Source organism: Diceros bicornis, chromosome 9 (genome assembly GCF_020826845.1).
Source record: "Diceros bicornis minor isolate mBicDic1 chromosome 9, mDicBic1.mat.cur, whole genome shotgun sequence".
NCBI lineage: Eukaryota > Metazoa > Chordata > Mammalia > Perissodactyla > Rhinocerotidae > Diceros > Diceros bicornis.
Genome location: NC_080748.1, coordinates 21,669,066 through 21,695,585, shown reverse-complemented (window position 1 = coordinate 21,695,585; position 26,520 = coordinate 21,669,066). Strand labels below are relative to the sequence as shown.

General features: G+C 40.0%; 1 protein-coding gene and 1 pseudogene across 1 annotated transcript; one reads left to right on the top strand and one right to left on the bottom strand.

Annotated features, from left to right (window-relative positions):
- Positions 1-1,817: 1,817 nt before the first annotated feature.
- On the top strand, positions 1,818-4,518 carry LOC131409905 (serine/threonine-protein phosphatase 4 regulatory subunit 2-like; annotated as a pseudogene).
- Positions 4,519-7,881: 3,363 nt separating this feature from the next.
- Positions 7,882-20,166, bottom strand: LOC131410401 (small ribosomal subunit protein mS31-like). The gene is made up of 3 exons (XM_058548576.1): positions 19,844-20,166; positions 8,766-8,924; positions 7,882-7,885 (listed from the first exon to the last, which is right to left on the bottom strand). The coding sequence occupies exons 1-3, from the start codon at positions 20,140-20,142 to the stop codon at positions 7,882-7,884; spliced, it is 462 nt and encodes a 153-aa protein (XP_058404559.1). The 5' UTR covers positions 20,143-20,166.
- Positions 20,167-26,520: the final 6,354 nt, after the last annotated feature.

Sequence of the window (26,520 nt, the reverse complement as noted above, 5' to 3'; positions counted from 1 at the left end):
TCTCTCATCATGTGTCAGGACCACACTGGAGCTTTTTTATGGTTGGGGGGATGCAGATGAGGAAGACTGATGTTGACTTCGGGGTGCACAATTTTGGTTGAGGTATAACAACATACAGAGAAGTGCACAAATCACGAGTATAAAGCTCAATGAGCTTTCATATTGTGAATATACAGTAGAGTATGTACTCAGTACTCGTAACCAGCACTCAGATCAAGAAGCAGAGCATTACCAGGACCTAGAAGCTCCCGTCTAGTCACTTCCCTTGTGAAGGTAACCATTATCCTGGATTAATTCTGACTTCTTTTTTTTTTTATAAGGAAGATTGGCTCTGAGCTAACAACTGCTGCCAATCCTCCTCTTTTTTGCTGAGGAAGACCGGCCCTGGGCTAACATCTGTGCCCATCTTCCTCCACTTTATATGGGACGCCACCACAGCATGGCTTGACAAGCAGGGCGTTGGTGTGGGCCTGGGATCCGAACCTGCAAACCACAGGCCACCACAGCACAGCGCACGCACCACCGGGCTGCCCCCATATTCTGACTTGTAATAGCGTAATTAGTTACACCAATTTTAAAATTATGTGAGTTGAAATATTCAGTTTCTGCACATCCTTCTAGTTGCTGTATGTGGGACACGGCCTCAGTATGGCTGGAGAAGCAGTGCGTTGGTGTGCGCCCAGAGTCCGAACCCAGGCCGCCAGCAGCAGAGCGCGCGCACCCCACCGCTAAGCCACAGGGCCGGCCCGGTAATTTTTATTTCGTTTCTCAATAGTTTCGTGCTAACATACAGAAATACAACTGATTTTCTTTTATAATTTGATGAGTCATGCAATTATCCTTCTAGCTGCAAATATTGGATTCATAACAATAATAATATATTTATTTATTTGTGTTATCTAGTAGTACAAAACAAATCCAAAATACTGATGAATAGCAACATTCACATTGGGTTTGGGGCATTCATTCTTTTTTTTTTTTTGTGAGTAAGATCAGCCCTGAGCTAACATCCATGCTAATCCTCCTCTTTTTGCTGAGGAAGACCTGCTCTGGGTTAACATCTATTGCCAATCCTCCTCCTTTTTTTTTTTCCCCCAAAGCCCCAGTAGATAGTTGTATGTCATAGTTGCACAGCCTTCTAGTTGCTGTATGTGGGACGTGGCCTCAGCATGGCCGGAGAAGCAGTGTGTCGGTGTGCACCTGGGATCCGAACCCGGGCTGCCAGTAGCGGAGCACGCGCACTTAACCGCTAAGCCACGGGGCCAGCCCAGCCCTTTCCTTTTTAATGAGAAGATCCAATGCTGGCAAATATGGCATGAAAATTAAACCTTTGATTTATTGCTGATACAATCCCTTGGATTTGGCAGTATATATTAAGAACTCTAAAAGTATTCATACTCTTTGACCAGGTAATTTCTCCTCCTTGGAAACTACCCAGAAGAAGCTTTATGCCTTTGTTGCTGCGTTATTGATAATAGTGACACTTAACATCCAACACTAAAGGTTAATTACAGCACTAATAAAATATCATGCAACCATTAGCATACGCTTCTGCCCTTATTTTCTCAGCTGTTTTTTGTTGTTAGCACCATCGAGTTGATTCCAACTCACAGGACTCTGTGTACAGCAGAGCAGAACCCTCCCTGGTCAGGTCCTTCTTCCTAGTCTGTCTAGTCTGCAAGCTCCACTGCAACCTGTCCACCATGGGTGACCCCGCTGGTATTTGAAATACCAATGGCATAGCTTTCAGCACCACAGCAACACGTAGTCGCCACAGTATGACAACCAACAGACGACTGGTGTGACATTCCCTGATGAAGAAACAAACCCAGGCTGCAGAGGCGAGAGCGCCAGAATCTTGTCCACTAGACCACCAAGGCTGGCTTTATTCTCTCAAGAAGTAACTATTTCACAGTGGTTAATTTATGTGCAGCCTTCTTTAGTATACCCACATTTAAGCAGAGTCAGTATTTGCTTTTTTATGGGAAAATTAATATATCTGAGTGGTTAAGCTTCAGGGATTTTAAAAATCTCCTTCATATTTCTCTAAATGTCTAAAAATGATCTTAAGGGTTTGAGTTTTCTCCATGAGTCCATCCTTGACTCAATATGGAGACAATTTGGGGCTGGCCCCATGGCTTAGCGGTTAAGTGCGCGCACTCCGCTGCTGGTGGCCCAGGTTCGGATCCCAGGCGCGCACCGACGCACCACTTCTCCGGCCGTGCTGAGGCCGCGTCCCACATACAGTAACTAGAAGGATGTGCAGCTATGACATACAACTATCTACTGGGGCTTTGGGGGAAAAAATAAACAAAATAAATTTAAAATATGGAGACAATTTACTGCTGTGTTTTCTGACCTAAGTAGTTTACCTGAAGACTCCAAATACCTCTTATCCGAATTAGCTGAATGGAGACATGAAGCATCTAGAGAAAAGTTCGACTCTGCCAAGAAACTACGTTTTTGAGTCACAGTCTGTCACCAGATGAACAGTTTCTGTCCTCGAGCAGAATAAGGAATATTCAATTGTACCAAATCAAAAACAAAAAGCTAACTAAGAAGATTTTTAGGATTATAGGTAATCGATATCTCATTTTTCTCAGTGGCTCAGCTGGGCTTATTAAGTTGACAACTCCTGAAACTCTTCCTTGAGATGCAAAAGAGGAAAATGCTGTTCACTCTTTGAAAGCCTTTTAACAACAACCTCCACCTTTGGGTTTTTAAATAAGCCAAACCTTTCTCTCTGTTTGAAAATTTAAAAATACCATTTAAAATAGCATCAAAATCCATCAAATAGGGATAAAACTAACAAAAGATGTGCAAAGCCTGTACAGTGAAAACGTTGCTAAAATAAATTAAAGAAGATCTAAATAAATGGAGAGAGATATTATGTTTGTGGGTTGGAAGACTCAATGTTTTTAGATGCTGATTCTCCTCCAAATTAAGCTATATAGTCAATGTCATCCAAGCTAAAATACCAGCAGGGTGTGTGTGTGTGGAAATTAACAAGCTGATTCTGAAATTTATATACAAACTCAAAGGACCTAGGAAAGTCAAGATAGTGTTTTTTTTGGTGTGTGTGTGTGAGGAAGATTAGCCCTGAGCTAACATCCAATGCCAATCCTCTTCTTTTTTCTGAAGAAGACTGGCCCTGGGCTAACATCCATGCCCACCTTCCTCTATTTTACATGGGACGCCGCCACAGCACGACTTGACAAGCGCTGCATCAGTGCGCGCCCGTGATCCGAACCTGTGAATGCCGGGCTGCCGCAGTGGAGCACACACACTTAAACACTAAGCCACTGAGGCGGCCCAAGCCAAGATAGTTTTATTTTATTTTATTTTTTTTGTGAGGAAGATCGGCCCTGAGCTAACATCTGCCAATGCTCCTCTTTTTTTGCTGAGGAAGACTGGCCCTGGGCTAACACCCATGCCCACCTTCCTCTACTTTATAGGGGACTTGCCAAGCAGTGCGGCGGTGCGCACCCAGGATCCGAACGGGCAAACCCCGGGTCGCTGCAGCGGAGCGCGTGCACTTAACCGCTTGCGCCACCAGGCTGGTCCCCCAAGCCAATATAGTTTTAAAGAAGTACAGGCTCTTCTGGGTTGGTGAGCAGGTGGAAATGCTGGGAGAACGGTGAGTCTGGAGAGGGCTTGGAAGCTTTGTGCCCCTTCCCCCATACGTTGCCCTAGGCATCTCTTCCATCTGGCTGGTCCTGAGTTGTATCCTTTGCTAACAAAGCGGAAATCTAATCATCAGGTGAATAAACATCAAATGAAGATGCTGTGGAAACATCAGGTGAAAAGACTCAAGTTGGACAAAGAAGGTGAAGTCGGAGAGATGGCCAAACAACTTCTAGTGAAATCTCTTCAGTTACGGTAGAAGAAACCGAAGAATCGTCGTCATCTAAGAATAAAGACAAAGCAAGTGGTTGTATCAGGCAGCACTGTACAGAAGAGGACAAAGAGGAAGAAGAGTCTCTAATGACATCAACAGACTTGATCCCAGAAAGAAAAAAAATCAAGAAAAAAAATCAAGAAAAAGAATCTGACGACGCCTTAACTGTGAACGAAGAGACTTCTGAGGAAAAGACTCAAATGGAGGAATCTCGTCTGTCTCAAGCTGAGAAAGATTTGCCTTCCAAAGGAAGTGAAACTATAAGGCCCTGTAAGTAGTGATTCTCTCTGCCATGAAACAGAATAATTAGTAGGATCCAATACCAGTCGAACTGGAGAGATTCTCTCAGAATCATCCATAGAAAATGAGGATGAGCCACAGAAGTCACAGAGGAACTGATAGAACAGATTATTTAGAAACATTCAGCTGCAGTATTTGACATACAATTCTAGTTTCACACTGTACGAGGTTTGTATGTAGTAAAGTGGAGCTTTAGTTTTACAAGAGAAGCAGGTTGTAAAATAAAGTACTTTATGGGATAAATCCTGAGAGAGTTGTTCACATAGGAACTGTGAATTATCAGCTCCTCTGGCTCCTGCTTATCACTGATTTTTTTTTGGGGGGGGAGTCTGGTTAATCAGTGGTTTGTGTATAGATTCCTTAAAATTTAGAATTAAAGTATTAAACTGGATGGTAATAATTATAATTTTTAAACTTTGAGGAGAGTATCACATTTATACATAGACACGAGAAAGCTTTGTGTCTTGTCTTTTTCTGACAGCTCTAGCAGTTTTCATATTTTCATCAGTTTCAACATTTTACCATGTGAACTGTAGGGTTTCATGATAGTTATATACTATTAATATTTATAAATATACATTATATATATTCATCTCTTACAGAAACAGAAAAATATGAAATTTGCCCCCCTAGAATAATATTTTATATTTATATGTAATATATTATACAGGTTATAGTACAACATACAGGTTATATTATATAATATATACATATCTATGTTACATATATATAACAGATAATGTTATATGATATGATTATATACAAATAATTATATTATATATTATATATGGCATATATTATATATAAATTACATAATTTTAAATATAAATATACATATATTAGTCTAAGGGAGACCATGTTATATTTTTCTGCTTCTATAAGAGATGAATTTATATTATTATATAAATTATACATATTTATAAATGGAATAATATACTTTATATATAATATATATTAAACATTATAAATAAGTATATAATTTTTATATGTAGTTATATTTAATTGTATATATTATATAATATACATACTATATATTATATATAAATATACATATATTATTCTAAGGGACAAATGTTATATTTTTCGTTCCTATAAGAGATGAATACAGTGGATACTTTATCTATTGGTAGTGATTGAGTTCATCTCTCTCAAAGCAGTATCTTTCTCTTCTCAGTAATTCAGAATCTGGTCCTTGTGAAACCCTGGGACCCTTAAGGCTGCTGAAATATCAGGCTAAACACATTCCAAGAGATCTCTTCAAACTAAAATTCTTTTGTATACTTTCGTGATGTTTGAGAAAAGGACTTCATTATTTGTAAGACGATGTGCTTTATCTTGGAGACTGTGTTCAAACATTAGCTTACCATATTTTAGAATGAATGCTTATGAAGCTGACATGAGACCATCTCAGAAGAACTGGGCAGGTTCACTGACTTTTTGCTTGCTTTTCTGAACATCTGTGAATATTACACCTTTCTTTCTAATCTAATATATTCTAAAGTATGCAAATGGGAATGGTGTGAACCACCACTGTACTGGAAGAATTAATACATCACTTTAATGATGACTTGAGCTAAATGACTGAAGGTGTAGGGGTACAGAGAAAGCACAATACTTTGCATTGACATTTTGAAGTGAATTAAATATTTTTAAACATGATTCTTCAACAGCCAGTCTTATACTTTTCTATCAACACAAGAGCATAATGATTACTCTAAAATCAATATTTTAAAATTCACATATTTAAAACCATGCAAGCTGTACAACTTCCCTGTCAAAATTACTGGCCACCAAATTTATACTTGTTTCTTCAGCTGTATCTTTTCATAGTTAAAATTTTTAAATTTCTGTAAAGTAAGATCTTGTAGAATGTAACATGTTTGCTGCTTTTGTGAAGCAGTTTACAATTGTATAATTTCTGTGTGGAATGCTTGGGCTTTCAATACAGTCTTCAAGAAAGCAATAAATATTAATGTTATATGTATAAAAAATAACTACTGTACATACAACAATATTAGATGAATCTCACAAAATTTATTTTGAGCATAAAAAGCCGGTCACGAAAGATGTAGTATATGATTCCACTAATGTGAAATCAAGAAAAGATAAAACTAATAGTGGTGACAGAAGTTAGAATGGTAATTACCTCCACTGTGTTGGAATCTTGACTGAAAAGAGCAAGAAGTGTTCTATACCTTCAGAAGAGTGTTGGTTACATGCCTATATATCTATATACAATTTCATTAAGATATATATATTTTTTTCAGGTGTACATCATTGTATTTCAAATTCTGTGTAGACTACATCAATACCCAAAAGTCACCATCCAAAGACTAATTACCATCCATCACCATACACATGTGCCCTGTCACCCTTTCATCCTTCTCCCTCCCACCTTCCTGTCTGGTGACCACCAACCTAATCTATGTATCTATGTGTTTGTTTCTTGTTGTTGTTGTTGTTATCTTCTACTTATGAATGAGATCATACAGTATTGGACTTTCTGCCTCTGACATTTCACTTAGCATAATACCCTCAAGGTTCATCCATGTTGTTGCAAATGGCAAGATTTCATCTTTTTTACAGCTGAATAGTATTCTATCGTGTCTATATACCACATCTTTTTTATCCATTCATCCCTTGATGGACACTTAGGTTGTTTCCAAGTGTTGGCTATTGTGAATAATGCTGCAATGAACATGGGGGTGCATATATCTTTACACATTTGTGTTTTCATGTTCTTTGGATAAATAGCCAGCAGTGGAATAGCTGGATCATATGGTAGTTCTAGTCTTAATTTTTGAGGAATCTCCATAGTGTTTTCCATCATCAAGATATATACTTAAGATTAGTGCAATTTATAGTATTTGTATTCTCAATAAAAGTATAATTATATACACATGTGTATATATGCACACATATATAGACATACGTATATATTACATTTTTACTGATATAACAAATATTGTAAATTACACTAATGTCTACATACCCGCACATGTATGCAAACATCTTAAACAATGACTTTAAACTGGAATTTCATAGTAAACATCATTATATGTTTGATATTAATTTATTTAATCCACAGAACCTAAAGCAGTCTGCCTCCTCTATAGTTTAGCATCTCAACCTAGAGAACACACGTTAGTTGAAGAATTCCCATACTTCTCCCCTATGATAGACTACAAAAAATGGCCACAGTTCATTGCAATTCCTGCCATCAAGATATGGAGCCTGTTTTCTACTCCTTGAATCTGGAATGGGTTTGTAATTGACTTTGTGCAATAGAAGCAGGTAGAAGCCTCATTATACTAGTTTTGAGCCTGGGCCTTTAGGGGCCCTGCATTCTTTTGCTTGCTGCTTGTGGGATCTTTGCCCTGCCACCATGTGAACAAGCCTGAGCTAGCCTGCTGGAGAATGAGACACCACATGGAGCCATCCAGCCACGCCATTTTAGACCAGCCAATCCTCAGAGGCCCAGTAGCTGCCCACAGATGCATGAGTTAGCCTGGCAGAGATTAGTTAAGCCTGTTCCTGATTAGCAGAACCACTTAGTTAAGCTTGACCCAAATTCACAAACCACATTATGATAAGCTAAGTAAATGGTTGCTGTTATAAGTCACTAAGTTTTTGGGTGGTTCGTAACACAGCAAAAGCTAATTGATATCAATCCATTATAATTTTTACCTGAAAGAGTAAGTAAACTTTTAGGAGAATACTGCCATCTCTGTGCCAATATTAAACTTATAACTCCATAGCCTGTTTCTGGAGAAATATGAGCATTTGTTAGATAAATACCCTTACCTGAATGGGATTCCTATAGAAAGACTGTCTTCCAGAAGATGGGAAGGACATTGCAATAATGCGTTCTGGAAGTCAAAATAGTCACTATTACAAATGTCATAATAGATGTGAAACAATAAATGAGAACTTAATTTACATATAACCAAACTCTTTTTTCATAGAAAGGAACTTTCAGGATTGGGAATGATAGAAAAAAAAGCCAACTAACCCTCAGGATACTCAACATAACATATTAAAATATCCAATATAATGACCATTAAACTCACATAGTTCCCAAGACTTAACTGTTAGCCCAGGGACAGTCTTCCTCAGCAAAGAGAGGAGGACTGGCAGATGTCAGCTCAGGGTGAATCTTCCTCACACACACACACACACACACACACACACACAAAACCCAGCAAATTATTGGGTGATGAGTTGATACTCATCAAGTAATGAGAAAAATTAATCTTCTCAGAGAAGCTGTCTTATTCTGTTATTTATTTATTTATTTATTTTTAATAACACTACTAAATTTATCATTTCTTTTTCAGGGACAAAAAACTGTAATTTCTTAAAAAAAAGTTTCACTATTCAATTAGACTTTTCAAAACTGCAATTTCACTTAAGACATGAGTTTTAAAAAAATCAGATGGCTAATATTCCATTTATGAGGCATATTTTATATATAATGAATATATTATGTATATTACTCACTAGTCACATAAAAAACAACCTATTTTGAGATACCAGCCTTACTGGAATAACTATTTGACTCACTAACCTAATTTTAGTTCTTTCTCCATCTTTCTGTGCCCTTGAGTCTTCCCAGTGCTGCTGGAGCTGCCTGAGCAGCTCCGACTTGGTTGTCTGCTTGTCAAAAGGGAGAGAATCTGCAACAGCAGATGCAGCGGCCACCAACTCAGGACTCAGGGACTCGCTTCTGAAAAAGCCAAGGAAAAACAAATGAGAATGAAAAAAGAGGTATTACTTATTATGTTATAAGTTTAGCAGGAAGTAAAATGATTTTTTTTGGAGGAAACTTTTATCATTCAAAAAAGTATCATGCAATGCAATTTCTTTTATCATTCAAAAAAGTATCATGCAATGCAATTTCTGAAAAAATTAAGAATGCTTAAATATTAGCTATCGGTTTTATATAAACTTTGAAATGTTAAAGGTCAAAGTTAATGGAAACTTGCTGAAGCACAATACTAACTCAGAACAATATATTAAGGTGGAGAGGTGAGGGACCAGCCTTAAAAATTATAAATTGGTAGATTTATTTATTAGATGCCATTTTATTTCAAAAGCAATATATATTGCAAGCAAATATAAAAGTAACTAAACCTGTTCATAGAAGCTTTCTTCATAATAGCCTAAAACTGGAAACAACCCAAAGGTCTACAATCAGGAGAACAGATAGACAAATTGCGCTATATGCACACAATGGAATAGTACTCAGCTCACACCAGGACGTGAATGAAACTGAATGAAACAAGTTGTTTCAAAAGAGTATATACTGTATGATTCCATTTATATCAAATTCTAGAAAAGCAAAATTAACTTAAGGTGTAAAAAATCAGAATAGTGGTTGCCTCAGGACAGAAGGCTACTGACGGGGAGGATGAAAATGGGAAATGCTCTGCGTCTTGAGAAGTATGGGGTTACATGGGCATACCCATTTCTCAAAATCCTACAGCTAAGATTTGTATACTTCAAAGTATGTAAATTTTACCTAACCAAAAAAAAAGAACCATAAATCATCATCTTCATCAAGTAGGAGGTGGAAAGTGGGTAAAGGCATAAATGTTAAAGAATAGCAAAATGTTGCTAATTATTGAAGCTGGGTGACAGGTATTCATTATATGACTTTGTTTACTTTGCTTATGTTTTAAATTTTCCATAAGAACAAGCTAAAAAAAGAAACCCAAAAGCCCACTCTTCAGTAAATTAGGATAAGTTAATAGAAAAATATGCCAGACATAAAAAGAAATTACTTACATTTTTTAATTCACTGAGAATTGCCATCTCAATGAGTAGGATCCAAATTAATGTTTTACTATACCTGCCTTTTTATATTATGATCTGTTGTCTAATATGCAAGTCAAAGTTCCCAAATCCCTGAAGTTGTCGGAGAAAGATTTTAAGGACTTTACTTACTAAGATATGGGAGATCTACAATCTGATTGGAATAGAAGAAAAATAGGAGAATGAAAAGAGTAAATATAACAATTAGTTAAAAAGAAATGTGCTACTTTCAAAACTATTACCTGTGACTAAGGCTTAAACCTTATCCCAACTACTTGTGAAGTTAACCTTCAAATTTTAATATATATATTTCATCAGAGTATGCAAAGAATATAGATGAGCATTCATTTTCTAGAACCATGCATTTTATGACAATGGTGCTCTTTATAGTCATAGCTTCTGGTTTTATAATTTGCAATGTTCTAATTAATAAAAATTGTGGAGGAGCCTCTGTCATCGAGACAATTTTTACATACGGGGATCTTTCTACATTGATTTTAACAAGCTGATGAGAACTTGTTAAAATATCTTTCAACAATCTATTCTACCCTATCATCAGACTATTTCATGAATACATACTTTTTCACTTTATACCCTTCTGTACTTTCTGAATTTCTTTAAAATGAACTGTATGACCTATACAGTTTCAGAAAGGGAATCCTGATGAGCGGAAAGATATTATTGGGTGGACACGCAAAATGGCATAACTTTCGGCAGGCAAATCGGTGACATCTATCAAAAGCCCAAAAAATATGCAAATCCTTTGACCTAGGAATTCTACTTTGAGGCATATTTGTCTAAAGAAAATAAACAGCTACGTGGAATTGGAGGGACACAGCACACTCCAAACTCAAGGCCTAAGCAGTTCCATCCCCTAGGCCTGAAAGGTATCAGCACGTCTTTATCCCTAACCTTTTCAGGTCTTTGCTCAAATGTTACATTATCAGAATTCTTCCCTGCTCACTTTTTAAAAAACAGCACCTCTCCAGCCCCATCACTCTTATTTTTTCCTTCATGTTTCGTCATCTGACATACTGTGTATGTGTGTGTGTGTGAGTGCGAGTGTGTGTGTGTGTGTAAATACATCCCCTCTCCCGCCACCACCACCACCCCTCCACCATAATGTAGGGTGTAGAGACTTTGTTTTGTTCAATGATCTATTTCCATCACTTTGGACAGTGCCTGACACATAGTGGCAACTGCAAGTTGCTGAATGAATGAATGAATGTTAATCACAGCATCACTTTATACTAATGAAAAACTAGAAATAATCTAAATTTCAAGTAGGAGATTAATTAACTGAGTAATAGCTGAAGCTTTCTTACTGGATGATCAAAGCAGGTAGTTACTTGGTTAAGAAAAAGGTCAACTCAGAGCTAGAAGTTTTGGTTACTGCTGCACTCACCAGGGGTCTTGTTCAGTTCCATGACACGTTCAGGCTCACAAAACTACCAGACACACCTGGCCCATCTACTCAGAAAGACAAAGGACAGAACCATAGCAGGCTGGCAGGGCAGCCTCAGTGTCCCTCTTGGCAGGAGTCCTTATAGCACTTATGTTGGTGACACTTCACTCAGCCATCCAAGAGCTGTCACAGAGGTGTGGGAGCTTCCTGGCTTAGTGTCCCACAGGAACCGATACCTCCTGTCACAAGGCCACAGGCAGAGTTTCCGGGGTCCCTACAAGGGACATGCAGTACGAGAGTAACTGCACTCAAGGAAGCCCAAAGTATGGTGTCCCCATAGGCTACCTTATAGTTCTCCTAATCCAGATGCAATCAATCAATCAGGGGTCAATTTTAGCATGATAATGTTGCCCACCATACAGTTGACACCTGAGACACGGAAGTCAAGTGGCAGCGTAGGGACTCTGAACTCACCTCCTTCCACAGACACAGCCGATTTACAACTACTCTTGGTAAAATTACGCCTGAGACGGAACTGAAAACTGGATAAGAGGAACCCTTGCAACAAACAACAATCCTAATTGAGGTGGAAGAGGCAGAAACTCCCTTCTGGAGAGAAAAAACACCACCTTCACAAGCCGCAGCGCTTCACAGCCACCCAGGAGCAACCCAAAGGTACCCAGCCTTTCCTGGAGGAGTGGGGCCCTGAGCCGGGGAGTGCTCCCACTATAGGCATTTTTCGGACCCAGCACAACTGAGACAAGTGGCATAATATCTGACTTTGCTTGTTACTAACACCACTGGGGAGTACCCCCAGAAATGCTGGTTCACAAAGAAATTAAAGCCCGCTCTTAAAAGGCCCACACACAAATTTACCTGTTTCGGAAAGCAACCTAAAATCAACAGAAAGGTGCACAGTCCTTTGGTGAAAAGAGACTCACCTCATAGGCTCTGAGTGCATCTTGGTGAGAGGTGAGACCTCTCCAGGGACTGGGACATTGGCGGTGGCCACTGTTGTGACCTGGTGTGGGTGTGCTGACACAGACGCTGGCAGGTGCCACTGGAGTTCTCCCTGTGGCCTGCTAGCCCAGGGTCTGCCCCACCCACTAGAGCACTGATTTAATCCAGCTCAGCCAGGGCAGGCAGCCCACCCTAGGGACTAGCCCCACCCAATAAGCCCTGGGGCAACATGGGGCCCTGCATAGATTGGTGACTGGATTCTCCGAAGCCTGGCAAGTGGGTCCACCTCTGTGGGGCAGGGCATGCACAAGGAGTGGGTGGAGAGCGTGGGGCGTTAGTGGAGTATGTGGGGCTCCTGCCTTGGAGAGACTAGATCCACTTCAAGAGGTCAGGGCCCACACACGGGGCAGGACTGTGTTGACTGTGTGTGTGGACCTGTGGGTGGCGGGGCTTGTCAGCTGCAGAAGACTTGTGCTTCTCAAAGAGTCACACAGGGGATTGGCCCCACCTTCCAAAGCCTGAAACAACTGGGTGCTCCTGTGCCTAAGGCCAGCCCCACCCAGCTTCAATCCTCAGAGAGCTGACAAGAGCCTTATAGGCCAGAGGCTTATAGCAATTGTAAGCCCCTGAGCCTAACAACCAGCCACGCTGGGGGCCTACTCACTTAACAGAAAAACTGCAACAGGAATGTGCTATTACACCTTGTAGCCAACCATGCTGGGGCTCCCCACACCCGATAAAGAGACTGAAGGGCCCACAACAACTACACGCAGCTGAGCATTACAACCAGCCAGCGAGGGGGACAGCTCAGCCTCCCTGGGCACCTATGGGAAGAGCAACCCCACCACAATAGAAGGACACACGTAGCCCACACAGGGATCACTCCTGGCACATCTGGAACTGGTGATGAGAGGGAAGCACACTGCCAGGCCTCATAAGGCATCACTTCTATAAGGTCACCTCTCCAAGATCAGGAGACGTAGCCGACAAACCTAATACATAGATACAAGCACATAGAAAGAGGCAAAATGAGGAAGCAAAGGAATAGGTTCCAAGCAAGGGAAGAGGACAAAACCACAGAAAAGGAACTAAATGAAACAGAAATGAGTAACCTACCCACAGAGAGGTCAAAGAGTGTTAAGGATGCTCACTGATTTTGGGAGAAGAATGGCTGAACTCAGTGAGAACATCAACAAAGAAATGAAAGATATAAAAAAGAACCAATCAGAAAAGAAGAAAACAATACTGGAAAATGAAAAATTCACGAGAGGGATTCAAAAGCAGAGTAGAGACACAGAAGAATGGATCAGCGAGCTGGACGAAAGACTAGAAGAAATCACCCAAGCTGAACAGGTAAAAGAAAAAAGAATTAAAAAGAGTGAGGACAGTCTAAGGGACCTCTGGGACAATATCAAGCACACTAACGTCTGTGTTATAGGTGTCCCAGAAGGAGAAGAGCGAGACAAAGGGGCAGAGAATCTATTTCAAGAAATAATAGCTAAAAACTTCTCTAACCTAAGAAACAAAACAGACATCCAGGTATAGGAAGCACAGAGAGCCCCAAACAAGATAAACCCACACCAAGACACATCATAATTAAAATGTCCAGAATTAAAGACAAAGAGAGAATGCTAAAAGTCGCAAGAGAAAGACAAGTTACATACAAAGGAAATCCCATAAGGCTATCAGCTGACTTCTCAGCGGAAACCTTACAGGCTAGAAGAGAGTGGCACAATACATTTAAAGTGCTAAATGTAAAAAACCTATAGCCAAGAATACTCTACCTGGCAAGGTTATCGTTCAAAATAGAAGGAGAGATAAAAAGCTTCCCAGACAAGCAAAAATTAAAGGAGTTTGTCACCCAGAAACCAGTACTACAAGAAATGCTAAAGGGACTTATTTAAGGGGGAAAGATAAAACCACAAATAGGCAAAATTGTCTATTCCCATGATAAGAGGGTAATGGATACAAACGCACAAAAAAGAGGTTGGATATGATATCAAAAACATAAAATGTGGGAAGAGGGGAGTTTTAGAGTAGAGCTTTCAGATAGAGGTCAAACTAAAGAGACCATTAACTTAATATAGATCGCTATATACATAGGTTACTGTATATGAACCTCACGGTAATCACAAACCAGAAATCTATAATAAATACACAAAAAACTAAGAGAAATGAACCCAAACATAATACTAAAGAAAGCCATCAAACCACAAGGGAAGAGAGCAAGTGAAGAAGAAAGGACCAGAGAAAAACTACTAGAACACCAAGAAAAAAAAGTTAAAAAATGGAAGTAAGTCCATACTTATCAATAGCTACTTTAATAATTTTATTTATTTATTTATTTATTTATTTCCCCAAAGCCCCAGTAGGTAGTTGTATGTCATAGCTGCACATCCTTCTAGTTGCTGTATGTGGGACGCGGCCTCAGCATGGCCAGAGAAGCAGTGTGTCGGTGCGCGCCCGGGATCCGAACCCGGGCCGCCAGCAGTGGAGCGCGCGCACTTAACCACTAAGCCACGGGGCCGGCCCTCAATAGCTACTTTAAGTGTCAATGGACTAAATGCTCCAATTAAAAGGCACAGGGTGGCTAATTGGATAAAAAAACAAGACCCATACATATGCTGCATACAAGAGACACACTTCAGACCTAAAGACACTCACAAACTGAAAGTGAAGGGATGGAAAAAGATACTCCACGCAAATGGCAATGAAAAGAAAGCGGGGGTAGTAATACTCATATCAGACGAAATAGACTTTAAAACAAAAACTGTAACGAGACAAAGAAGAGCACGACATAATGATCAAAACAATCCAACAAGAGGATATGACACTTGTAAATATCTATGCACCTAATGTAGGAGCACCTAAATATATAAAGCAATTATTAACAGCCATAAAAGGAGAAATACACCGTAACACAATAATAGTAGGGGACTTATACACTCCATTTACACCAATGGATAGATCATCCAAACAGAAGATCAATAAGGAAACACTGGCCTTAAATGACACTCTAGAACAGATGGACCTAGTAGATATATACAGAACATTCCATCCAAAAACGAAAGAATACACATTCTTTTCAAATGCACATGGAACATTCTCCAGGATCCATCACATATTACACCACAAAACAAGTCTCCATAAATTTAAGAACATTGAAACAAGGCCAAGCATCTTTTCTGACCACAACGGGTATGAAACTAGAAATCAACTATAGGAAGAAAATCAGAAAAGCCACAAATATGTAGAGATTAAACAAAATGCTACTGAAAACGATTGGGTGAATGAACAAATCAAAGGAGAAATCGAAAAATACCTGGAGACAAATGAAAATGAGAATACGACATGCCAGAATTTATGGGATACGGCAAATGCAATTCTAAGAGGGACATTTACAGCAATGCAAATAAAAATCTCAAATAAAAAATCTAACAATGCACCTAAAGGAACTGGAAAAAGAAGAACAAAGCCCCAAAGCAGTAGAAGAAGGGAAATAATAAAAATCAGAGCATAAACAAATGAAATAGAGACTAAAAAAGCAACAGAAAAAATTAATAAAACCAAATAGTCTCAGCCAACAGCCAGCATCAACCACTGAAATGTACAAGAGCAAGCCTTCAATGATTCCAGAGACCAGCCTTGAACCTGCCCCTGCTAACTAAGAGTGGAGCAGACACAGCCATCGCTGCCACACTCCGCCCAAACTGCAGACAGATGCTGGCACTGTTAAGCCACTAAGCTTTGGGATGGGGGGTTTGTTACGCAGCAATAGGGAACTGGAACAGATTTTGGTGCTTGGAAGTTGGGTAGTGCTGTAATGAAAAAACAAAAATGTATGGGAGAGGTTTGGGTATTGGGCTGTGGGTGGAAACTGGAAAGATCTTGAGGAAGTGTCAGCGAAAGCTTAGGGCCTCAAAGAGGCTGTGAGACTCGAACAGCCCTCAAAGCTGTGAGTGAGGGCTTTAGGGAACTCAATGATACAGCCAGCTGGAGGAAATGGGATCGTTGTCTAGCAACACTGTTGCTTGTAGTGATGTGGAAAACGGGAAACAGACTCAATGAATTGGATGATCTGCTAAGGAGACTTCCAGACGGTGTGTTGAAGGTGCCTCCTGACTTCTTAGTTGCTGATGATAAAATGTGACAGGTGAGAGATAAGAAAAAACGGTTCCATATAAAGGAGCCAGGACTGGCTGGGATCAAAAATAGAATTGTTTCTCATTCTTAGCCCCTCCAGACAGCAAACAATGCTGAAATTTAGAAATGGCTTCTGACTGGAGATTAAATCCAGGGCAGTGTCAGGAAAACACTGTAAAGATGGGCAGGACTGTAAAACCCTTTGTTAAGATCTTGGAAAGATTTAAGGTGGTGCCTCAGAGAGCCTTTCAAACAGACAACAGGATTTCTAAGAAACTTAAGGGTGTGGGCCAACAGCCTCTCACAGGAGCTCAGCGTAGACCAGGACATTGGTTCCCAAACTGTGCCCTAGGGCAGGCTGGAGCACACAGGGAAACACAGGCATATCTGTCACTGACCATGTGAACTACTAACTCAATGGAGTTCACAGTTTTAGCATTAGACTACTGCACTCCTTTCTATGACATCATATCTTTGTGAAAATGGTTTTCCGGCAGTCGCTGTGATAAAAAGCAAGTACTCTTCAAAAATCAATGTGGAACAGGAAATGAGAGGGGCATGCTGTGTCCAGTCTGATTCCAAGGCCGGGTCATAAAAACAATACAAACTCCTCCTGGCTCACTTTCTCTTGGGACACTCACCCTTGGAACCCAGCCACCACGCAGTGAGGAAGCCCAGGTCACGTGTAGGTGTTTCTGCTAACAGTCCCAGCAAGGGTTTCAGCTAATAGCCAGCATCAACTGCCGGACCTAGGAGTGAGCAAACCTTCAGATGATTCCAGCCCCTGGACTTCCAAGTCTTCCAACTGAGGCCCCAGACATCACGGGGCAGAGATCAGCCTTCTCCACCAGGCTCTGTTCAAACTGCTGACCCACAGAGCCCATGAGCACAAAAAACGGTGGTTTTCTCCCTCCCTGCAGCCCTCTTCTCTCTCCTCCTGTCTTCTCCCTCACCCTCCCCTTTCTCCTGTTACCTCTCCTCCTTTGCCCCCTCCTCTCTCCCCTCTGGCCTTGTCCTCTCCCCTTCCTCCCTGCTCCCTCTCCTCACTCCCCCTTTTCCTTACTACTGTTTAGTATTTTGCCTCCTGCACTCCCCTTTTCCTACACCCTCACGTCCCTTCCCCTTCCCTCACCACCACTTTTGTTAGATCTTCATCCCTCTCCCTTCCCTAAAAAAAAAAAAAACATTAAAAAAATGGTTGTTTTATGCTGCTAAATTTTGGGGCAATTGTTATGTAGCCATGGTAACTATATCGATGGGAGATCAATATATATTACAAATAAAGAAACTAAAAGCAGGCCATGCATGGAGCAACGATGACAGCGCATCATGAATCACAGATGATGATTAACCCAAATCTGTGCATCTGGAATCCCTTAAAAGACAAGAAGGGAGGGCAAAAATCATTAAAAGATATATTTTTAAAAACTCAAAACAAATGTACCTCATTTACCAATCTTTTGATGTAGGACCAAAGCCTCTTCTTTGAACGTAGGACCACTGAGAGAAGTTCCAAGATACGTCTTATATATACACCACATCCATAGTACATCCTCCAATATTTCCAATTTTGGTTTCTTTAAAGTAGAAACATGGAGCGAGAACTTAAAAATGCTTACAAAGCAATCTGAGTGCAGAATTCTCCTAGATTTTTATGCTTGTCTCATTCATACCTAATTTGAAAGCAATTTTCAAAATTACCTTTCCTGAATCTCTGCCAAGCATTCAACTCATTTTAACCATTTCTATAATACTTAATTAAATTGTATAATTATAATAAAAACCACGATGGGTCATAAACAGATCTGGGAGCTAAAAAAATCCCATTCTTGACAAGTATTACATACGTATGTGTGTATTACCTAATTCTATATACTTATATAGAATTTTTTTGTTGTTTTATTTTATTTCTAAAAAGGAGGAGGAGGTACCCACTATGGGCACATCACTGAATTAGCTTACCTTCTACCACCAATTATGTTTTCCAGGGGTAGTTGTGATACAATGTCATACAATGTAGAAACTAAGAAGGTCCATAAAAATGTTAAGTCACTCTGGGAAACAGAAATCTACACTATCTGTCTATTCTGCTAAGAGAGGTCAGAGATGGGCATCTTAAGGCTACATACCTTATTACTTGAATCGATGATGTCATCAATTTAAGACACATCATTTATGTATCACTAAAACAAAACACTACCACTTAAACTACAACACAATGCTAAAATATCACCGACTGCACTTAGCATCAGTGAAAGACAATACTCTTTTGGCAAGCACAAGTAAACACTATTTTGAGGAAACCACATAAGCTGAGAGCACTGATAATTACCAGTCAAAGGAAGTCATATAAAATACTTGTAATCAGCGCTGGCCTGGTGGCGTAGCGGTTAAGTTCACATGCTCTGCTTTGGCCGCCTGGAGTTTGCCGGTTGGGATCCTGGGCTCAGACGTACGTACCACTCATCAAGCCATGCTGAGGGGGTGTCCCACGCAGAACAACTAGAGGGATGTGCAACTATGACATACAACTATCTACTGGGGCTTTGGGGAGAAAAAGGGAAAAAAGGAGGAAGATTGGCAACAGATGTTAGCTCAGGGCCAATCTTCCTCAAAAAACAGAAAAAATAGTTGTAATCAACATGCTAAAATTCTATCCTAGGTGCAGTTTTTTTTGTTTGTTTTTTTGGTGAGGAAGATTAACCCTGAGCTAACATCTGTTGCCAACCCTCCTCTTTTTGCTGAAGAAGACTGCCCTGGGCTAACATCTGTCCCCATCTTCCTCTTAATATGTAGGACGCCTGCCACAGCATGGCTTGATAAGCGGTGCATAGGTCTGTGTTCAGGATCCCAAGCTGGGAACCCCGGGCCACTGAAGCAGAGCACATGAACTTAATTGCTATGCCACCCGGCTGGCTTCCTAGGTAGCATTTTTAAAATGGAAATTTCCAATAAACAAGTCCTTCAGAGACACAAAGCTACTTTCAAATTAGGACGTAAATGATTTGTTAATTTACACCTTAAAGAGGCAATTAATTGGCAATTAATAGCACTGATGAATATGTAAGAGAATGTGTGAAATTCTCAGTTCCATCAATACTCGTTTCCTCTCTAGACTGTATAGAGATGTCCCTTTCTAAGTACAGAACAATAACAGTGTTACTCAAGTAATCATTAGTCTCTGTGTTTACAAACTGATACTCTTCATTAATTCAGTATCTCCCATGGACTTTAATTTTAAAAAGTTTTTCTAAAAGAAAAAGCTTACTGGAGTTTCAAAAATTACTTTCACAGAAGAACATTCAAATTGCAATTCAGTTTACCTCTCCTTTGGGGCACCTCCTGGAGCTCTCTGAGGCCTGCCAACTGTGGCCTCCAAACTTTTCAGTTGTCTTCTGCTGGGCGGCTTTGCTGTTTGTACATTTACTGTGCTTAATTCAACTTTCACGCCCTTAATAATATGTGACAAGTCTTTGTTCCTATTCTCCTTTACACTGTCTTGGCTCTCTGTCTCCTTGGAAATCTCCTGGGTTGGAATAGACTGCTCATCTTTCTTGCCATAAATCACACTGTTAGTGCCAAAATATCTTTGGATATTATTTTTTGTCCTAGAAAGATGCATTGAAGAAAAAAAAATGAAAAATACCATGCAAAATAAGAAAGCAAGGTCTCGGAACACTGTTTCTACGTGTTTTTAAAATTTTTCAATTCAAACCCTTCCCTTTTGCTTTTTATTATTATTGTTGGCAAGCATAACGACAGCAACTTAACATTTATTGAACGTATACTAAGTGCCTAGTCTTGTGCCACATATTTTATGTACATTTTCTCATACCCACATCAACCCCATAAGGTAGGAATTATCTCCATTTTGCAGATAAGGGAAGTGTTCAGCCAATGAACCTAAGATGGGAAGAGGGAAAAGAGATCTTTTTCCCTCCAATCTTTTTCAGCTTGGGCTTCCTCACAGCATAGCATCTTAGAGTATTTGAATTTCTTACATAAAACTTCATGTTTCGACTTCTATGAAATTTTGCAAAGAACCGTCACATACATTAATTTGATCATCATGATAACAATTGAAGTAGGCAGAGCAAGGATTTTTATCCTCAATTTACTAATGGGAAAAATGAGCCTCAGAGAAGTTGAGTGAGTGGCCCAAAATCCTATGGCCAGTAAGTGCCAGCCAACAAGCCTCCTGACGCCTAACCAGGGCTCTTTCCCCGGTTTTCACGCCCTCCTCAAAGGTGTGTTTGTGTTCCGTTGGCATCATTCCAAGATGAATGTTGAAGTTCAACTGACATCAAGGTGCTGGTGTCAGAAAAACCATGCTTCTGAGATTAGTGTGGTAAGACAAATTAAGAAAGGGCAAAGGAAACTTTAAGGATCCATTTACTAGAGAGATTTTAATTAGGATGTATTTCAATTTAGATTGTAGGTGTTGATTGTACTATCTGAAAAGAAGGGCTTCTACTATTATCTTATTGGAAACTCTCCTGGCCCCAGCACAAACCATCAACAGTGGTAGGATAAAAAGTTGGCATGAACCATTTACACCACCAAGTAACTTTTTAAACCAGTTAGTTGTCTCACCTCCCCTTCCATCTGTTCCTTTTCAGGATCATAAATGAGCAACAAATGGAGTGGTTTCAATTTTACTTCCCCTTCTTGTCCTTGGCTAAAATTGTCTTAATAGATGCTGAAATGGCTTCAAGTCAGAGATGGGAGAGGAAAAGTTGTCAAGGAGACTGTTAAAGGGAAGTGATTGATGCTTTGATAAGAGTGTCGTCCAACAAGAAAAGCTAGTACTGGTAAAGCAAACTTATACGTCCCTGTATCGTAGCGTCCAGTAGGACAGTGATGATTATTCAGATTCTTCAATGAAATGATGCTGTGGCAAGAACAAAATGTGTTTCAAAGATTACTTCATCTTTCTAGCTGTCAAACTTGATTTTGATTTTGTGAAATATGAGATAAGCAAAAAAATTCCCATCATGCACTAACGTTAGAGCTGATCTCAAGATAATTTGTTGTTGTTGTTGTTGTTAGGAAGATTCACTCTGAGCTAACATCTCTTGCCAAGCTTCCTCTTTTTTTGCTTGAGGAAGAGTAGCCCTAAGCTAACATCTGTGTCATTGTTCCTCTGTTTTGTATGTGGGATGCTGCCACAGCATGGCTTGACGAGTGGTGTAGATCCACGCCTGAGATATGAACCTGCAAGCTTGGGCTGCCGAAGTGGAGCACACTGGACTTAACCACTATGCCATGGGGCCGGCCCCTCAAAGTAACCTTAAAATCATGCATAGACAAGTCATGAATGCTCAAAGGACCTTGAAGAAAATAGTCTATCTTTTCAAGTCTCAAATATTTATATTGGTGACACTGTTTAGTGTTGTGGTTCACAATGCCCAGCAAATGTCAAGGTCAACAAAAAAAGGCTATCCTACTATATGTTAGAGAGTTACTTCATGGGTCTCCTCACCTCCTTAATACATGGAGACAGGCGGGGACAGGGCCTGGGACTATAAGGAAAGGAAGCTATTTGAAGGGTGCCATGTGACATAGACTGCCCACAAAATACCCATAGTTAGAGGGAAAAAAACTCTGACATATGTTTTAAAAACTATTTGTAATATTTTCCCCAAGAAAGTAAAAGCAAAATGGAGAATAAAGCACTAAAACTCTGTAGCTCAGGTATTATAACACACGCAGCGGAGAGCGCAGGCTTCCAGGATGGGCAGAGCAGGGGACCGGGCTCCGGCCTTTCCTGTGGGACGCTGTCAAGTTTTCTTACCCTCCCTGGGCCTCAGGTGTCTTATCTGGAAAAGCAAATAATTATAGCACCTCCCTTACAGGGTGGCCGTGAGGATTAAGTGGATTAAGATACGTTTACGTGCTTCTAATGGCTCTTAGCTCACAGTGCGCACTGTGTAAGTGTTTGCTACTCTTACAGTAAAAATTGAAAGATAGAATGGTAATATCCTTTGAAAGTTTAAAAATCAAAGAAGCCGTGTGGAAGAATTTTGTTTTTTAATAAACCTTTTATTTTTAAATAATTTTAGGCATACAGAAAAGTTGTAAAAACAGTACAGATATTTCCCTGTATGCCAACCCAGACTATCCAAATGTTAACATTTTAACACATTTGTTTTTATCATTCTCATTCTCTCTCCTATTATTTTTCTCAGAAAACACTTGAGAGTAAATTGCAGACAATGCACTTTACCTCTAAATATTTGGGGTGTATTTCCTAAAAACAAGGACATTCTCTTACATAGGCAGAGTACAATTATAAAATTAGGAAATTAACATTGATACCATACTATAAATCAAGCTACAGATCTTATTCAAATTTCACCAGCTGTCACAGTGATGTCCTTCAGAGCAAAAGAGAAACTTTTTTGCTTCTAGGACCTAACCAGAGATCACATGTTACATTTAATTCCATGCCTCTTTATCCTGCTTTGATTCAGTTCAGTTCCTCAGTCCATCTTTGTCCTTCACGACTGTGAGAGTTTTGAAGAGTTCAGGCCAGTTATTTTGTAGCACACCGTCGTTCTTTTTTTTTTTGGCTGATGTTTCCTAGTTATTAGATAGAAGTCATTCATTTCGGGCAGGAGAACAACAGACGTAAGGTTGTGTCTTTCTCTGTGCTTCATATCAAGAGGCACAGATGTTTATTTGTCCCATTACTGGTGGTATTAAAAATGAACAGCTGGGTGAAGAGGTACATGGGGCGAGGTCTGGAAGGGTCCCAAGCACAAGAGGCCCTGTCCCCATGGAGCTGAGGTGTGCCACCCTCCCGGCACATAGACGTATTCGCCAACTCCGAAGCTCCTGCAGAAAACAGTGTTGGTTGAGGATGTTAAATTATCTAGAAGGCTAGTAAATACCATCCTTGACAAGGATGTCTTCTGATTTCAAATGTAGCACTCCTGGAGAACACCAAGGCCATTTTTTCCAGCGATTACTACTTCTGGGCCTAACAGTGAACTTTCATCAATCAACCCTTATCAGATAGTCCCGGGGCAATATATTGTTGTTGTTGTTAAGAACTTTAATATATTTCCTCACGATAGTGCTGAAGAAAATGAAATGAAAGAATTTTAAGAAATAAGGAGAATACTGTTTCCAGCCTCTTCATGGTGCTGCAGATCTCTGCAATCTATGATTCGAAGGTGGAAATTCAGGTAAAAATAATACTGATATTACATTCAGTTGTGTTATAAAGCAATAGGTACACTTGGCACTGGATGTTGAGAAGAGTTATTCAAATATTCTGAATTATAGGACATCCTTGGATGAGGACAGCCTGAGAGTTTAGGAAGGGTCATATCCTGAGACGTAGATAGGCATTCTTGGTTCTCTGCAGCACGAAGGGCAAACAGGAAAGACCAGTGTTGAGAATGAGACCTGCCCTTGGGTGTCACAGGGATGCAGAAGGGAAAGGGTGGGTGCAGCTGCCAGAATGCAGTATTTGAAGCCTATGCCGACAGCTCTCTGGAGTCCAGTGTGATAGTTATATTTATTGCCATATAACACACACACACAGCCCACTCAAAGTATATATACATTGCTCTGATTCCAAAGCACTGTGAATAAACGATCATGTGAAATTTGTTAGCTAATGAGTCAGAAGTGGGGTTCAATGAATAGTGGTTCACTAAGCTGAGAGAGTTTGTTATGCATAGAATTAATAATTATATAGAAATATTGAAAACAGGCTAAATTATACAAAGTTACAAAATAGCAGCAAAGATATTAAAATAGCAGGTTACCTTAGTGGCACAAGCAATTTCACTTCAGCTTAATGTACTTCCTTCCCATAATATCTAATCTACCCCAGGTTCATTTCTTATGTTATTTGATTACTATGCTAATTCTAAGAAACACTTTAAATCTGAGTAAATAATACATCTTGGAAAGATCTAAATGAATAATACACCTAGAAAGATTCAGGAAAAGTTAGAAATATTCTGCCTATCTGCCATTTGCTGCCAATCAGTTCCTGCTGGTGGACCATAGTAGGGCAAATAGAGAAGCCACTTCTCCCTAGTGGCAGGTGGAATACAAATGACACAGCACAGGTGAGTTTTACCGGTACTGTGGCAACTTGCTATGCATTCATCAAAATGTTTGCGGCTTCTTTTATTCCACGTTCCATCACACTTGCTCTGTCTGCGTATACTTCATATGCAATCAAATTTAATTTATAGTATGAATTGCTTTTTCAGCCACTAGCATCACCCGTATATGTGGCTTCATTTTCCGATAAATGTGTTGCTTGGTTGTTTATTATATACCAGTATCCATTGATACCAATATATTTATTTTTAGCTTTATGATTTTATATTTTAAGGTTGGTAGACATTGTTGAATATCCAGAATTTATGATTTCATATTTCCATTTTAGAGAATCAGTATACTTTATTTTATGTGGAAAATGATCCTTTTCCCTAAAATCAACTCTAAATTAACTTTCAATGCTTCTATGTAAAAGAGTACATAAAACGTTTTCCAACAAAATTGGGAGGTACCATCTATACTTGCAATATGGTAATTAATGATAGTAGCATTGCCATCGTTGGGCACTAAACAATTTATATCTGTTATGTAATTTTCTGAATGACATCAGGATTATCCAGTGCAGGGTAATTGTGTGTCACAGCAGATGGATGACACCATGTAACAAGTTGTCCAGGAACAGTCAATATTTGGAAATCCAACTAGCCAGGCTGGCAGTGGCATTCGCACACTGAGGTTTGCTCTTTGTGAAATAAGCCTCCAGAATAAACCCACGTCTCCAGCAGTTTTAGCTCACCATTTCAATTTACTTTGACTCCTCTAGCAAAAGTATTCACTTATTATGAACATCTTTCCAAAGGCAATGGACTGGCTGAAAGGCACAGAAAGGAGAGAATGGGGCTAGGTGTGGGGCCTTGCTTGTCATGAGGTTTCCTGATTTGCGTGGGGACTGTGTGTGTGGCAGAATGTCAGATGTGCTATTTCCCTTCTTTTCTCATAGGTGGAATAAGAGCTGTTTTGTCTCCACACCTTCCACGATGGGAAATTTTTATCTTTCTCCCTGTATGTACATGTATTTCCAGCTAATCTAGTTTAGGAACCAGGGCTAACTATAGTATCAAACATGTCCTAAAAGAGATGAATTACATATATGTGTTTATATAAAATAAATATAGATGTATGGTGTTAGTATAAATATGTAACACTTACTACGTGAAAATAAAGTTTAGTCCCCCTTGGAATACTAAAACGAGTAAGACTTCATGCTTGCCTCCAGGGGCTGGTGATCTGGTCGGGGCCACAGATGGGCTAATAAGTGAAATAACAAGATCCTCAAAGCAGTAGGTGCAAAGTGGCGCACTCTGAGGAGCCTCCGAGATCCCAGTAGCCTTTTGACAAGGTGTGCAGTGCCCAAAGCCAAAGGGCAGGGGCTGGGGCAGGGGCATCAACAGACCTGCAGCAGCACATACGGGAGATGGGGAGATGCGGCGGAGTGGGAAGTGGTTTTGTGCCCGTCAAATGAGACTGTCTAGATGCTTGCCTCTTCCCTCTCTATGTAAAATGAGTCATTCTCAGTACATTTGTATGCAAAATTGCTTTGGATTTTAAGTTTATCAGAGACCAGGATCATGTCACTCTAACGTGCATTGCACAGCATATGAGAGGACTATGTTGAAACAGTGCTTAGCAAATGATTTCTGGAGATGACAGAGAGGCTTCCAGGCAGACCCGTCCTCAGGCCGAATTCTGAAGCATCTGCAAGTTCCCTGGTCCCCACACCCCCACCTCCTCGCCTTTTCCTCCTCATTCTCTCCCTCACTGCCTTCTGGCTTCTCAGAGCCTCCCTGCGGTGGGCCTCACCCGGGCCTGACACCCTGGCGAAGCCTCCTCCCCAAATTAGGCTTCTCCTCCCTCTTCTGCCTGTCGAACTCCCTCTCTCTCGCCCGTCCTGGTGGACGGCTCTGTAATCAAACTA